Source organism: Carcharodon carcharias, chromosome 20 (genome assembly GCF_017639515.1).
Source record: "Carcharodon carcharias isolate sCarCar2 chromosome 20, sCarCar2.pri, whole genome shotgun sequence".
Classification (NCBI taxonomy): Eukaryota; Metazoa; Chordata; class Chondrichthyes; order Lamniformes; family Lamnidae; genus Carcharodon; species Carcharodon carcharias.
This window is the reverse complement of record NC_054486.1, coordinates 12,817,915-12,835,300: the sequence shown is the minus strand read 5'-3', so window position 1 is coordinate 12,835,300 and position 17,386 is coordinate 12,817,915. Positions and strand designations below refer to the sequence as shown.

Genomic DNA, 17,386 nt, shown 5'->3' with positions numbered 1-17,386 from the left:
CAGGCGTTATATAAAGGAATTCAAACAAAAGCAGATGAACGTGAACATGACAAGGGATTAATAAAACTGCAGTTGTGCACTTAGCATAAGTCTGCCCAGATCACACAATTACAGAATCATTACGGTGCAGAAGGAGGCCACTCAGCCCATCATGTCTGCACCAGCTGTCCAGGATCGGGGAGGGATGCGACAGGATTGGGGAGCGGGAGGGAGGCGACATCGACCCAAGGGTCAGGAAGGGATGCGACAAACGGCAGGGTCGGGGACTGGGAGGGAGGTGGCGATGTTTCTGTTTCAGGCACCCCTACCGCATTTGATTTATTATGCACTTATATGTGGAGCAAGACAGCGTGCATGCTCTGAGGTACCATCCTTTGTCAAAAATATCCACTCCGTAGCTCAGTTAGTATAGAAAACTTACTGTACTACTGGACCAGAAATGATTTTAACACTGCTGCTTTAGACCAACCCTCGCACATGACAGGCAAATTTTGATCATGTGAATGCCCCTGCTGAAAGCAGTTCAACTGTAGCTAGACTGCTGATAGGGGTCACCGTGTGAGGGATAGGAGGCTCATGTCCAAGTTAGCACAGTCAGGAGAGGCAGAATTGTTTTAGCAATGCATCTGATTTCTCAGAGTTTGAACAGCAGCACAGTGCATCACATGAAGCCTTTACAGGACTAGGGTCACATCACTTGCAATCAATCTGACAGCAAAGCAAGTTAGACAGATCTCCCGCTCTCACAACTCTCAGCAACCCTCCTCACTCCCCCCCGCCCCCCCTCCACCGCTCTCATAATGGGGTCACGTCAACTTAAAAGCATTAAAATGGGGTCACAGTTGGAAAATATTTGGGCAGTACAGTTGTAGATAGTACACACTTGAAGCCATAGTGTGTCATCCTTTGCTATTTTAGCCATTTACTTGAGGATAAATCTTCAGGGAGCAATGAAAGAAAAAGAATCAGTTGCTGTATTTGAAATGTTAAAGAAAAATGTCAGTTGATTTTGGACTACACTGAGTGTTGGCTTGAGTTTGTAAGCTTAAAGGCAAAGAGTTGATGGATTACTGTAAATAGAAGCTTACTGCATTATGGTTTTAACCTCAGCTATGATCACTGTGGGGTAGTGAGCCTTTGGTGAAGAACACAGATACAGAAAGAAAATCAGTGGGCACCATCCTTGATAACCTCGTGGTCCCACTGGTGCAAATCTGAAATTATGGCAGTCCCATCTGGTGTCCAGTCACTGGAGAAAGTTTAAGGAGAAAATTGCCATTGAGTAACACTTGAATATAACGATCGATAACAATACTTGGCATATCACCGGTAGGAAAATATAAGGATTAGTTTCAAACCCTGTAGCTTCTCATGGCATAAAAAGGCTGCCCTCATTGCTTAGCTCATTCGGTCCTTAATTTAAATAATTTTATTGCAAAACAAATCACTGACGGTCTCAAAAGCTTTTGAGCTATTCATACATGCTGCTGTAAGAAGTACATTAATCATTTTACTAATCATTGTCTTATTGTTTTTGAGCACTAACTGGCCCATGAAGATAGGCAATATTCATCATTTAGTAATTAATGGCTTCTGATAAGGTGACCTATGAGTCTGTGCGCTTCCACTTTGTTACAAAGATGAAAAAGAAATGTTTTATTATTCAGAGCTCATATTGATTCTTGAGATTTCTTGAGGCTTTGGTCCAATTTGCCATTTAACTGACATCAAAACCATTTAGTGGGGAAACCCTTTTGTTTTGACAACAACGAAGTTCTGGTGAGATGTCAACTAAATAGCTATGTTGCCAGGTACTTCTGTATTGATAACAAAAATTATATTATTTCACCACATAGTGGTTGTATAAATCACAGAGATTAACACATTTTTAATACATCTGCAGAATTAATAGGCTACATTAATGCGTTGATTGTTTTTAAAATATTTTTGGAACAAATGTATTAAAATGTCAGGAAGGTTATTCTTCATTAGTCCTATAGAATATTAAAAAGGGCAACATAAAAAGGTAATTTTAACAGAATTTCGTGCTGACTTTTTAATTAAAGCAATGTGCTATATATCACGTATTTTTTTAAAAATGATCTAAACAAATCAAATTATCTCTGTTCAACAAAAGCTTGATTGCTACAGTTCAAGATTTTTGTAGCCATTCTCTTTCAGAGAGCAACTGTTGGGCTTCATGTTCTTAAATACAATTGTTCTTTGTTTTACAATAACACTGGACTGGAATTTCCATTGGATTCTATTACTTGCTCTGATATTCTTAAGATCCAGTCGTTACATGATAAATCGCTGCATTGTTGATTTAAATTTAAACCTAAACCAAAACTTGACAATATATAAGCTCACAGTAACATTGTTAGATATACGTTGTTTAAAGTCCACAGAACCAGCTATAGAATCATAGAGTTACAGAATGTTTACAACCACAGAAAGAAGCCATTTAGCCCCTGTCAATCCATGCCAATTCCCTGCAAGAGCAACCCAGTTCCACTCCCCTGTCCTTTCTGAATAGTCCTTTGTTTTTTTTCCCTTCATGAACTTATTCCTTTTTGAAAGCCTTGATTGAATCTGCCTTGACTACCCTTTTAGGCAGTGCACTCCAAATCCTAACTACTTGCTATGTCAAAAAGATTTTCCTCATGATGCATTTGGCTAAATTGGCGTCCTCTGGTTCTGGACCCTTTTGTTCATGGGAACAGTTTCTTTCCATCCACCCTGTCCAGAACCTTCATGATTTTGAACACCTCCATACAATCCCCTCTCAACTTTCCCTGCTCTAAAAATAACAACCCCAGTTTCTCCTATCTATCCTTGTAATTGCAAACTCCATCACAAGAACTATCCTTGTAAATCTTTTGTACATCTTCTCTAAGGCCTTGAAGCTCTTAAAATGTGGCGCCCAGAATTGGACACACTATTCCAGCTGAGGCCGAACTAATGTTGTGTAAGGATTTCCTTGCTTTTGTATTCTGTGTCTCCATTTATAAAACCCAAGATCCCATATGCCTTTTTAACCACTTCCTCAATCTGACCTGTCACTTTCGATGAGTTATGCAAATATGCCACCAGATCTCCTTGTGCTTCCTATTTCCATTGAATTTCATCCATCAAGCATCCTCCAATCCATCAGCTTGTCCAGGTCCTTTTGAAGTCTTATCACTATTCTCCTCACAGTTCACTATAATTCTAAGTTTTGTCACCTGCAAATTTTCAAAGATATCCAAATCCAAGTCACTAATATATCACAAAAAGCAGTGGTCCAGGTACTAACCCCCGAGGAACCCCACTGTACACCTTCTTCCAATCCAAAAAACAACCAATCAACACTACTGGTTCCTGTCACTCAGCCACACACTGGGGTCATGGTGGCATAATGTCACTGAGCCAGTAATCCAGAGGCTCAGGCCAAAGCTCTAGGAACATGGGTTCAGATCCCACCACAGCACCTGGTGGAACTTGCTTTCAATTTTAGATTTTATGAATTGAATTTAAGTCTCAGTAATGGTGGCCTTGAAACTATCACTGATTATCATAAAAACCCATCTGGTTCACTAATGTCCTTTAAGGAAGGAAGTCTGTCATCCTTATCTGGTCTGGCCTACATGTGACTCCCAATCCACAGTAATATGGTTGACTCTCAACTGCCCTCTGAAAAAGTCTAACAAGCCACTCAGTTCAAGGGCAATTATGAATGGGCAACAAATGCTGGCCTTGCCAACAACGCCCATATTCCATGAAAGAATTAAAAAAAGCCAACTTTGTATCCATGCTGCCACTATGCCCATTATTCCATTGGCTTCAAGTTTGCTAAAAAGCCTGTTATGTGGCACATTATCAAAAGCCTTTTGGCAGTCCAGGTGAACCTCATCAACCCTCTGTTACCTCATCAACAAACTCATCACGTTGGTTCAGTTATCTCTGAACTTTCTACATTCAGCCTGGTTCTCACCTATATGATCAACCTGGCATCTGTCATGTCTGCTTTATTAGCTTCTTCTTATTCTCTCTCATGATCCAGGGAACTCTGGTTCTGGTTGCCCTACCTTTTCTCTTCGGGGGAATGTACATAGATTGATGCCAAACCATCTCCTCTTTAAAGGGCGCCCATTGCTTGATATACTTCTGCCTGCCCATCTCGATTCCAATTTGCCTGGATCAGATCTGTCCTTGACGTGCTGAGGTTGGCTCTCGTCCAATTAAGTATTTTTAGTCTAGATTGCTTTTCCATAGCTAATCTGAACCTCGTGATACTATAATCTCTGGTCCCTAAATGCTCCCCTACCGACACTTGCTCCACTTGACCCACCTGGTTCCCCAGAACCAGATCCAGCAATGCTTCAACCAGTTGGAAACATGAACACACTTCAGAACTTCTTTTCCTTACTCTGCCCATTAGATTTTCACTACCCCAATCCTGTATCCGGACAATTGAAGAATTGGCTGCTCTGATTGCTTTTCTCTTAGAAGTTTAAGTCCTCCGCAGTCCAGTTATAAATAGTTCAATAAGCTCCAAACTGACAATGACTTGCAGTTCTATGAGATCACCTTCATGGGAAGTTATGTAATGTACGCAGGCTTTCTGATGTACTCACTCACATAAAGAGGAACCGTAGAGCTGCCGTGACTGCCCTTTGAAGATAGGATTGCCTGTTAAGTTTCATTAAATCCCATATCAAAGTAATAGTACCAATTTTGCCCTTTCTCAGTTGCTGACATCTTGCAGTATTTATTTGCATTTTTATCAAACTTCCGCCCCCCCCCCCCCCCCCCCCCCCCCCCACCCCCCCATCCTTCACTCATGAATCAAAGAATATCTTTATCTTCATCAATTATTGATCAAAAGAATCCCCAACCCCCATTGAAGGGCCACCTCCAATCCATCATTTAAAACTTAAGGAAGGAAAAGCCTCCATTTTTAGTTGAAAAGCTTTTCCAAAGAAAATATACATCTTTATACCTACCAAGACAAAAATCTTTTTTTTGGGGGTCACAAGTGTATTCAATTATAACTCATCTGATGAAGGGAACAGTTAGGATTTTGTTCACTGAGGTTTTTTTTTTCAGCATGAACAACCTTTTATTGCTCGGGTCCTCGCATTCATATTTTCTCACAGGTTAGGATTGAATGCTTCAATGCTTGCAATATGGGCCACAAGATCGTTACAGAAATGAATGTGATAATTGGGACTGCGAATCCACTGCTAGTCTTTTAAAACAGCGTGATCTGAACTTGTGAATGCTCAGCGTGAGAACAGTGGACACTGAGGGCCGTCCTGCAGACCTGCACTGCAACATGTATTGGTCATACACAAAATATAAGACACTCGAGGTTAAAGCACTAAGATAAAAGCAAAATACTGCGGATGCCGGAAATCTGAAACAAAAACAGAAAATGCTGGAAAAACTCAGCAGGTCTAACAGCATCTGTGGAGAGAGAATAAGAGTTAACGTTTCAAGTCCGTATGACACTTCTTCAGAGCTCTGAAGAAGAGTCAGACAGACTCGAAACCTTAATTCTGTTTCTCTCTCCACAGATGCTGCTAGGCCTGCTGAGACACTCGAGGTTGTTTGGGAATATTGGAAGGGAAGGAGGCTTCAACATAGTTAACCCTTGTCTCTCCGTTAGTTGGCTGTAAAGTTAGTGACTAAAACCCTCTGGATTGTTACTGAGAGAAATGACCATTTGCAAGTCGTGAGTGCAAATTAAGTGAGTTGCTATATTCAGACATATTTCTTCAAATGATCATAAAAAATGGAATATAATACCAACATTAAGTAGAACATCTTTAACATCAAAGCTAAAAGTGCCTGCTTTTTCATGGAAATGTAGTTATCAAGCTGAAAATCTCTTCTCAACTCTGCTGTCAGAAATGTACCTGGTGGACCTGAAATAACATAAATGTGGGGAGAGATGGTGGTGTAGCAATAAAGTCACTGAGCCCGTAATCCAGAGGCCCAGGCTAATACTCTGAGGACATGGGTTCAAATCCCACTATAGCAGCCATTGAATTTAAATTCACTTAAAAAATCTGGAACTGAAAGTGTGTCTCAGTAATGGTGAAACAACATATCGATTGTTGTTTAAAAGCCACTTGGTTCACTAATGTCCTTGAGGGAAGGAAATCTGCCGTCCTTACCTGGTCTGGCCTGCATATAACTTCAGACCCACACAGCAATGTGGTTGACTCTTAACTGCCCCCTGAAATGGCCTAGCAAGCCACTCAGTTCAAGGACAATTAGGGATGGGCAACAAATGCTGGTCCACATCCCATGAAAGAATAAAGAAAAAAAAAGTAGAAGAGTTATGCCTCCACTTCCTGCAACAGCACAGAATTACTTTGGTCCTTCCAAACCTGCTCATTGCTTTCTTAGCCAACTCACCAGGGCTTTCTTTGATGCTGATCTGAACCATTCTGCACAGGGTTTCCCACTGGCACAGTTGGACTTGCCTACTCACTGTGGTCTGTTTTCTCGATAATGCCCCTGTGCTGCATGCTGTCTCACTCTGCAAAAGTCCTTTTCTTTAGAGCATAGCGTAAGAATCTATGCTTCACATATTTTGGCTTGTCCCTAACTTCGCATTAAGGTGCACGAGTTTCAGACTGAATAAGTGCTTGTACTCTTCCATGAGGGTGTCCACAAGCCTTTGATGATTTTAATACTGGCCCAGTTTAATTTCAGGCTACCAAGCCAATCTCAGCCCATCAATGAGGGACTTCAGCGACTTTTTCCCTAAATTACTATTACAGACAAGTGGTCTGATCTTCATATATTACTTGGACCTTTATTTTCCAAGGACTGGCAACAGTTGTCCGGAGTAACATTTCAGTATGTTATTTTGTAGAGGCATTTTCCAGATCTCCTTATACTTTTGATGATAAAATAGCTGCCCCAGCTCCAGTGTCCAATTCAGATTCACATTTAAGGTGTTCTATTTGAATAGAGGCCACAATTTCATATTGCTCCTTTTCTTTTAAGGAGTATACAGGAAATTGTGTCTCCGTTTCATCAGCCTCACCTCGTGGTGCAGTTTCTTCCTTGGATTCGTCATTGAAATTAAAATAAAAGGCTCTGGATTTTTGTCTTTTCTTCTGTTGAACTACGCACTCATGGCAAACATTTTAAATTAGACAAAATGGTTTACTTATTTGAAACACCTTGATTATTTAATGGACAGGTTCTACCACTCAGATTAGTGGTTAGTAACAATCTGCATGTTCGTCGAACTCGTACACAATGGCATAATAGTTATCGGATGATACAAGGAGGCTTTTTAATATTCCCTGCCACATCGTCACCATTCTCTCTTTTGGAATCATTTTCAGGTTTGAATATTACTGAGTGAAAATCTTTTGAGCTCAGTGGGAAGTCGCTCATTGGCAAATTTAATTTGATAGCAAATGCATGACTGATAAACAGAAATCCCATGTGAACTCTGAAACCGCTTGATGTATGGATTCAGTCCACTAGAGAAAATTAATATTACATTTGGAACTGAATGAAAATGACTATAAATAAATTTCTCGGAATCTTAACACTGCAAGGAATGCTTTTTATTGTAAGCAGCAATCTCTCTGGAATTGTCTGCTGAGTTTATATTGCAGCTACAATAGAGATCCTGATAGTTTGATTGGGTGTGAAATGCTGTCTAGCTACATTTACTCTTGGACAGGTTTATTGGTTCACCAAGCTAACACACATGCTGAACTTTGCCTCTCCTGAGGACAAATACTGAATAAACCCATCAGATGTCTATACCCAACAAGCTTTAAAGATACAAGATTGAAGAAATTGCCTTTATAAATACGTCTGTTTGATATTGCAGTTAATAAAATATCTGAAGCTGATGTATAACTCTGGGAGATGCTCCACTTTTTCCTGTCTTTTAATGCACAGTAGCAGGTACTGGCCATTATCCCATAACCAGTGAAGAGAGAGAAGAAAACGAGAAGCCTGAATTTCTGGAAACCTGCCATAAAACCAGAGCTTCAGAAAATTTACATCAAGTCCATCAACATCTGTAAAGAGAAAAATACCTTTGCATTTCATGATCAAGTCACAGTTGAAGTGGTTTGAGAATAGATGGGTGACCTACAGGTCCCACAAGGGTTGTTTAGGCCTTCCCATGAATTATCATCTTGCCAGCGAGCCTTCCTTTGATACCGACCAGTGGCCTTCTGTTGCTCAGACTCCTGCTCCCTCCAGCGCATTCAAATCACCGGGCCTCACAATGCCAGGCTTGGGCATGTGCGCACTCTCCCGCCCAAATCCAGCTCCCAGTTAAAATACCCAGCAGATCCCATTAGAATATAATTGATAAACAGGCACACCCTCTCTGGGATGATTTACCTCTTTAATTGGTAGCTTGGCTTGTACTTCCACTGAGAAGCAAGTGTAAAATACTTTGTATAGCAGTTGAAACTGTCAATTTAGTTGAGTTCTGTTTTACAGAAATTTTATCGTTATAAAGTTAGGAGTAAGAAGGCAAGTCAGCCAGAAAGTTTTCATGTGAAGTATAATATACTTGTGGAATAACAACAACTCATACTTATATAGCGCCTTTAACTTAATGAAACCATCTCAAGGTGTATCGCAGGTGCATTATAAAGCAAAATATGACAGCGAGCCACATAAGGAGATGGCGAGGAAGAGAAATCGAGGGCGGGTAGTCCAGAGCTTAGGGCCTAGGCAACCAAAGGTACAGCCACCAATGGTGGAGCAATTAAAATTGGGGATGCTCAAGAGGCCAGAGTTGGAGGAGTGCAGAGATCTTGGAGGGTTGTGGGGTTGGAGGAGATTACAGAGCTAGGGAGGGGCAAAGCCATGGATGAGAATTTTAAAATCAAGATATTGATTGACCGTGGTCCAGTGGAGTTCAGCGAGCACAGTGATGATGGGGGAATGGGACTCCCTGTGAGTTAAGATAAGGACAGCAGAGTTTTGGATGACCTCAAGTTTATGGAGGGTAGAATGAGGGAGACCAGGCAGGAATGTGTTGGAATAGTCAAGTCTAGAGGTAGCGAAGGCATGGATGAGGGTTTAAAGCAGTAGATGAACTGAGACAGGGTGGAGGTCGGGCACTGTTACACAGATAGGCAATCTTAGTGATGGCATAAGTATGAGGTTGGAAGCTTATCTCAGGATCAGATGGGATACCAAGGTTGTGAACAGACTGGCCTAATCTCTGACTGTTACCAGGGATGAAGATTGGAGTTGTTAGCGGGGGAATGGAGTTTGGAGCAGGGACTGAAAACAATGGCTTTGGTCCTTTTAATATTTAACTGGAGGAAATTTCATCTCATCCAGTACTGCATATTGGATACGCAGTTTGATAATTAAACAACAGTGGAAGAGTCAAAAGAGTTGGCGGTGAAGTAAAGCTGGGTATCCTCAGAATACATGTGATTGACGTCATGCCTTTGAATGACATAGCCAAGAGGCAGCATGTAGATGAGAAATAGTAGGAGGGGGGCCAAGGATAGATACTTGGAGGACACAGAAGGAAACAATGCGGGAGTGGGAAGAGAAGCCATTACAAATGATTCTCTGTCTACAGTTCAATAGATAAGAATGGAACCAGGTGAGTATAACCCCACCCAGCTGGACTACAGCAGAAGGATGTGGAAGGGGATGGTGAGGTCAACTATATCAAAGGCTGTAGGCAGGTTAAGAACCATGAGGGGGGAAAGTTTACCTTTGTCACAGTCACATAGGATGTCATTTGTGACATTAATAAGAGCCATTTTGGTACTGTGGTAAGGACGGAAACCTGATTGATGGGATTCAAACATGGAGTTCCTGGAAAGATGGGAGGCAACAACACATACAAGACTTTGGAGATGGGATGTTTGTTTACAAGGACAATGGGGCCAAGGGTTGTTTTTTGGAGGAGAGGGGTGATGATTGCAGATTTAAAGGAGAGAGGGAAAACACTGGAAGAAAGAGAACTATTTACAATGTCAGCTAACATGAGGGCCAGAAGGGGAAGTTGGGTGATCGGTAGTTTAGTGGGAATAATATCAACGGAGGAGGTGTGGGTCTTGTAGAGAAAATGAGCTTGGAGAGCACGTGAGGGGAGATAGACGAGAAAGAATACGAGTTCGAGGCTAGGACGGGGGGAGAATTAAAGGAAGTTTGGCCAGGAAGGGCTATTGGAAGGGAAGAACATGGCAGAGGCAGCTGATTGGATTGTCTCAACCTTAGTGACAGAGTAACCCATGATCCCCTTACACTTGTTGTTGGAGGTGAGGGTGGAGGGAACAGGAGAGAGAGTTTTAAGGAGACTGCAGTAGAAAAAAAAAAGCCGGGGGTTATCTTGCCATTTCAGGATGATCCTGGAATAGTGAGCCGTTTTAGCAGACGAGAGAAGGATAGTGTTTTAAGTAGTCCAGCCAGATCTAGCGGTGAATGGCTCAACCAGTTGTCCGCCATATCCTTTTAAGTCAGAGTCCCTCAGGCCTAAGGGGGTTAAAGTGAGGGCTGTACCAAGGTAAATGTCCAGAGTGAGAGAGAGTAATGATTTTATTAGGGGTTAGGACGTCAAAGGTGAGGGTAAGGATGCAGCTGAGTGAATCAGTAGCTGCAGAAAAGTTGTGGCAAACAGGATCAAAGGCCAGACAGTTAGGATTTTGAAAGTGTAGTTGTGAGCGAATAAAAGGGAATAAATTTGGAGGCGTGATTGCATGCATGGATTAAAGAAACAACAGTATATGATGCTCTAGGATGAAGGACTGAGAAAGGGTATGAAAAGGATTGCCCCAACCAAAAATTAGTGAATTTGTTGAACCCCATGACTGCCTTCTGTTTCCAAAAATTGAGAGGTTTTCTTCCTGCTTTGCAGTTTTGGATCAATGAGTCTAGTGCGCTTCAGTAGCAGTTTTATTTTAATGTATTGCACGAGCAGAATTATAGTATTCATGGTTCTTTAGAAGCCTTTTATTTAGAAAATTTTCATTTTGATCATGCACAGGAATTAAATCATCCATAACCATAGCAATTCCAAGTGTAGAGAATTTGGACTATACAGTAAATTGAACAGAGGCAACTAATTTTTTACTTGCATTTTTATTAGATTTCCAGCCAGTTAACATTGCATTCTATCAGACTGCCATAATTCATTTGGCTCTTTGCCTGAAGCCAGTGTACTCGATATCCCTCAGGAATTATTTTGCAAGGAAAACGGATTAATGGCAAAACTTGGGGGAAAGATTTCATTAATCAGAAAATCTCATTTTCTGCTGCCACTACAGAAGAATCGGTAGCAAGTTTAACAACTATTTCCATCTCAGCCTTGTTTGGGCTACTGAAGCCCATTGCTCTATACTTTAACTTATATCAGTAACCATGTACAGGTCTAGCATAGTTCTGCCTGGACAGCTGTTTGCTTTTTGGAATAATAAATATAGTCGTGTTATACATATCCAGCATAGGAAGATCAACAAATATGTTTAAAGACATATACTTCAAAACTGTCACCTCAACCCTGGTTAGCTGAGGATTCAGATACTTCATTGGCAGTACTAGTGTGAAGTAGATATTAGGGTTTTGAGCATTTAGTTGTCAGTTTTACTGTAGACTAGATTTTTTAAAAAAGAGAAAATGCTGGCATTGCCTTCATCGATTTTTTTGGATGGTAAACACAATTTGTCAACACATGATGTACTGTACTTAACTCTTTCCCCTGAAATAAAGTAATTTTGGGGGGGGGATTGGAATGAGTGATGAGGTTAGTTGGTCAGCTGAGTGGTTTTTTTCCCTTCGTTTAATTTTGGGCCCCTCGCTCTTTGAATCCAAGTGTCATGAAAAAGATCAATAAACATTGAGCTCACTTTAAGCATTAACAGAAGACTTTAGATTGCTGTCACTGGTAGCCAGTGTTGCTCATAAGGTACGGAAACTGCTGTGCAACTCTATTACTGTGTCTCTTTTTAAAGTTCCGACTGGTCAGTTAAGTGTCTTAAGTTTTTTTAATTAAAATGATGTCAGGTACAAAGAAACTGAAATCTGCCCTTATTCCCATGTGGTTCATAACACAAACTCCATTTCAGCCATGACAATCCTATCACTTCTGTTTGCGGTGTGAAATCAGTCTGAGAGAGATGACTCTGATAAGAGTATTCTAACGTGCAGTCTCATGTCAGACACATGGGGTGGAGTTTTACAGCCCCCCCCCACCCCGTTGCAACGGGGGCGGGGCCTTAAAATTCCAGCCAGGAACTCCTTAAAAATGGCTCAGTCCAGACAGTTTCAATATTCTTCTTTTAATTTGTTGCTCCTTATTGACAAACGTATTGACAACACTTCTTATTGACAAAAGATAATGCCTCTCCTCAATCTTATTGTGACAGCTTTAACTTGATGAACACCACCCCTCCCCCGTCATTGACTCCTGACCAGAGGCAGTGGTTTTCTCTGTTCGTTATATCAATAATTTAAAAACCTCTACTAAATTTCATTTTAGCCTTTTCTGCTCCACTGAGGCAGTTCCAGTGTCTCGGGCTTCTCCTCAAAACTGTAGTTTCCTATCTGTGGTCACATCCTCCATAGGCTTCATTACTTTTTCTATAAATAATACAAAATACTCTTAACCAGTGCTCTGAAAAATGTATTCTTACTTCTTGACTCTAGTACTGTGCTGTCCTATTTATTAAACCCAAAATGTTGTTGGTCGTCTTTACAGAAGACTTCTGCACACTTGCTCTTTAGGGAATTATGTATTTGAACTCTTAAGGTCTCACTGTTCATTTACCTTCTTCAGCTTTTTCAATTAAGTTTAACCTCCCATTTATTGTTCTTACTCCAGAAATGTATTATCTCCCTCCAAATTCCACCCCACGCGTGGTGGAAACCAATTCATGTTGGGGTGCTATTCCGTAGCTGTTAGCAATCTTTTGATGCCTCCACAGTTGGTCATTCTTTGTGCGTGACCTCAGACACCAATGGTTGGGCATTGCTTGGTTTGTCCTTAACAGGTTTGGGTGGGCTTCTACCTGTTGCTGTGGTTCAGGCCCAGCTTTCTGGGCCATTTAAGGAGCAGTGGTGGCGTGGTGGTAATGTCACTGCACTAGTAATCCAGAGGCCCAGATTACTGTCCTGGGGACATGGGTTCAAATCCCACTGTGGCAGCTGGTGCAATTTAAATCCAGTTAATAAAATCTGGAATTGAAAGCTAAAGCTAGTGTCAGTTATCATCGATTGTCATAAAAACCCATCTGGTTCACTAATGTCCTTCATGGGAGAAAATCTGCCATTCTTACCTGGTCTGGCCTATATGTGACTCCAGACCCACTCCTGCCCTCTGAAATGACCTAGCAAGCCACCCAGTTCAAGGACAGTTAGAGATGGGCAACAAATGCTGGCTTTGCCAGCAACACCCACATCCCATGAAGGACCAAAGGAAAAAAAAGTCATTCATCACAGGATTCCTGTGGTCCCAGGGAGGTGGTGGTAAGAGGAGCAGACAGCAGGATAGACAGCCAGTGTTCACCAGCATGAGGTGGGTGGAGAAGGAGTGACCAACTGCAGTCCTGGTAGAGGGAGGAAAGCTCACATTGGGGTAGGGCGTTTCATCGTCATTTTTTCTTTCCCCCAGTTCTCCTGCTTGATTTTGGGCGGGATAGCAAAGTAAAATCCAGGACCCAAAAGGCATTGTGGCCAAGTCCGATCCTGTCCTGCTGTAAGAAGCATTTCCCAGCAGTAATCACTGAACAACCACCACAAGTAGGAGACCCTGCCCCCAATTAGTCCATGGTGCCTAGACCAGTTGTAGCGCCTGTAGTGCCAACTCCGCTATCACGGGTTAGCTAACACAAAATAGGGATTGAATTTCTGAACTTCTCACTGGTCGAACTTTCTGAGGCATCGTTGATGGAATTTGGTTTCTTTGTGTTGCAGATGGCATGGGCCGAGTTCTAGCACAGGACGTGTTTGCTAAAGACAACCTGCCACCTTTTCCAGCATCAGTGAAGGATGGGTATGCTGTACGAGGTAACCAGCTTAATATAGTCTTCCATATTACAGCTGTTAAAGTTACATATCCTATCTGAACAGTTTTCATTGGACACGCCCTGTATTTTTAACTCTTTACAGCTGCTGATGGCCCTGGTGATAGATTCATTATTGGTGAATCACAGGCTGGTGAGCAGGTGAGCATTGATGCTTTTATTTTCATAAAATTGAATGTTGGACACTGTGGTTACTATCAGATCAGCCACGATCTTATTAAATGGCGGAGCAGGCTCGAGGAGCTGAATAGTCTACTCCTGCCCCTTGTTCGTATGTAACTCCTGAAGGACAAATAAACAGGAACTTTTCTGGTAAATGACTGAAATTGCCTTGTATAAACATTTAAAAGTGAGAGTAGGGTACACAAGTTCAGGTTTATGGGTCATAAGAACATAAGAAATAGGAGCATGAATTGGCCATTTGGCCCCTCCTGCTCTGCCATTTGGTAAGATCATAGCTGACAGATTGTGGTCTCAACTCCACTTTCCTTCAGGCTTCTCAGAACCCTTTGACTCCTTTTGTAGATCAAAAAACCTGAGACAAGAAAAAATGACAACACAAACTAAAAGAGAAACACTGGGCGGGATGTTCCACACCCGCCCACCTCCGGCATCTTCCGGTCCCGCCGCAAGTCAATGGACTTCTGGCTGGGGCACCGCCTCACCCTCGGTGGATCCCACCCCGGATGGGGCAGGAAAATCCCGGCCACTGTGACAGGTTAAAACTTTGGCTTTTGTCTCATGTCTTGACACGTATTTCTATCTTGACTGAAAGCTGGAAAATACTATTCTCAATTTATTTCTCTCAGTTCTCGAAAGAAAATTAAAGTTGCATATTCCTTAATGAATATGATCTCTCAAAAATGTTTTTAAATTAATAGAAACTTACCTGTACTTCAATTGCATTATAGAACTCTGGTATAGTTAAGAAGAGTATGAAATGAGAGGTTTACCAACTCGCTGGACTTGAAGATGGGCTCTTCCGCAAAACTGCGAAGTCAATTGTTTCAATTCAGCTATTTTAAGGCCTTTTGTAATGGTTTCTTTTTGGGATGTGGGCATTGCAGGCAAGGCCTCATTTACTGCATATCTGTAGTTGCCTTTGAGAAGATGATGGTTGAATCACTTCAGCGCTTGATGCAAAGGTCTTGCTATTTTCTGTAGCAGTCCAATGCAATGGAGTGGCTTGCTGGGACACTTCAGAGGGGGGTTAGCAGTCAACCACGTTGATATGGATTGTAGTCAGGTATAAGGAAGGACATTTCTTTCCTCAAAGTCATCAGCGAGCGCCATCACTTCACACTGGCCACAAAATCTGGGCCTTTGAAAATCTACAGATTCCACAGGGAACAAAATCCCTCTATCACCATTCTCAAGATTTCTTTTGCCATTATTTGGGAGTGTAGAGTGGATTTGGGAGAAAAAGGAAAGAACAGTGTCCAAAATTATGTGGCTTTGCTTCTTGTCAATTTTTAAACAAATTCCAAAGGAAGTTATACAGGACTGGATTTTGCGCTGATAATGATGGTGATACCGTCTGCATTTGCTGCTGCACACGTGCAATTAAACTTGAAAATCCAGAAGTTGCTATCGGTATTTGTGTTCTCCAGAGGGTGCGTTATTGAATACATTCCAGACTGCAATTAATGGGAAATTTAGGAATCCACTGTTAGGCTGTCAAAATTCTTGAATAAGTTAGACCTTATTGAATGAACTATAACTAGGATTTTAAAAGTGTACTAGGATCATAATAAACAGCCTCACTAGCCCTCAAAAAATGTCCCATTTCTCCATTATGATAAGAAATTCCACATATTTTATTTTATTAAAGTTTGTTTATTATATCTTAGTTTCTACCTTAATCTCATGTGTATGTCCCGATCATTCATTACACTGTCTGTAAAAGATAAAATTTAGAAGATTAGGGATTTAGTGATTTTTATTTTCTGATTTACCGTCTGTGAAAATACTTCAGTGTGATTGGTTGCTTACCCCACTCGATGCTAGACACTTGGGGAGCCACTCAACTTAGCATCAGGTCAAACTGGCATCGGGAAAGGGGAGATCCGCAATGCAGAGATTGCTAAATCCTTATAGACAATGTTCTTCGAGGTCGGTGGCAAGCGCTGTTCCTTCACTGCTGATTATAAAAATCTAGCCCTTCGTCTTGTTCACCTTAGATTTAGTTCACTGTAAGCTTTTGAAGTTTGACTAATAATCTCAAAGATGATTTTCTTTTATTCCTACATATTTTTGCAGCCCACCCAGACAGTGATGCCTGGTCAGGTGATGCGGGTAACAACAGGGGCTCCAATACCTTGTGGCGCAGATGCAGTTGTGCAGGTTGAAGATACAGAGCTCATCAGGGAGTCGGATGATGTAAGTATATTTTGAAGATTTCACTCCTGTTCAGTCTGTGGAACTGGTAGAAAATTAGTGTGAAGTGATTCAAGGATTCATACATAGATTTGTAAAAAAAACAGACTGTTTGGTTGAGAACTAGGATAGACTTTAAATATTGCCATGTTCATTTCATATTGATATTCTTTATGTATGCAGCATGATGTACTTCTAATCATGGTAAGTTGATAGATAGATGTTAAGCTTTTTTTTAAGGCAACATAAACAGTGCTTACATTTTAGTAGCCAGTCAAGCTTATGATTCCTTTTTTCTCTTAGGACACATACGCACATGGCTACAAATATATTTTCTTTTTCTATGTGTTGTAGTTTGTTCCATTTAGTAAATTTCATAAGATATATGTTTCAAATTTTTTGTGTCCATTCGTTTCATTTTAATGTAACAATATATGACAGCAAAAAAGAATGCCGCATGTTAATTTCTGACATAGAGATCAATTTCATGGTACTATCTCATATTTATTCTCTGGACATCGCTACCAACTTTTACAATGCGATAATGCATCTGATAATTCATTGCAGTGAAATCAAAAGCCATAACTTATGGCTGAGAGTTATAGCTCATTGTGAGTTCCACATGCTGCATTCCAGAATGTCATTGAGTGCTCATCAATAATGCTTTTAGATTAACAAATCAGTTACTTGTGGCTTCTCTAGCAGAGTGTTCTCGTTTTCCTTTTAGCTCATGTTACAGTTTAATTTTGCAGGGCACGGAAGAGCTGGAGGTGCGGATTCTGACACAGGCCCGTCCAGGTCAGGACATCAGGTCAGTGTCTGTATTTTGCACGACAGTTCTTTCCTCCGTATTTAGTAAAGGCAGTACATAATCGGGAAAAACTGACTGTAAATGAGGGGGGAGCTCAAGGAATTAAGGGATACGGGGAGTGGGCAGGAGTTTGGATTTGAGGCCCAAGATCAGCCATGATGGTATTGAATGG

General features: G+C 41.2%; 1 protein-coding gene across 8 annotated transcripts in view; it reads left to right on the top strand.

Moving 5' to 3' along the window:
- The window catches only part of gphnb (gephyrin b), a 432,935-nt gene that overhangs the window by 358,906 nt on the left and 56,643 nt on the right, over positions 1–17,386 (top strand). For 5 of the 8 annotated variants that reach the window (XM_041214785.1, XM_041214786.1, XM_041214788.1 and 2 more), the window contains 4 exons: positions 13,918–14,010; positions 14,113–14,168; positions 16,254–16,406; positions 17,156–17,214. In XM_041214785.1, coding sequence (XP_041070719.1) covers positions 13,918–14,010; positions 14,113–14,168; positions 16,254–16,406; positions 17,156–17,214 — 361 coding nt within the window. The remainder of the gene's footprint in view (positions 1–13,917; positions 14,011–14,112; positions 14,169–16,253; positions 16,407–17,155; positions 17,215–17,386) is intronic. The other 3 variants (XM_041214790.1, XM_041214789.1, XM_041214784.1) reach the window with 1 other exon arrangement.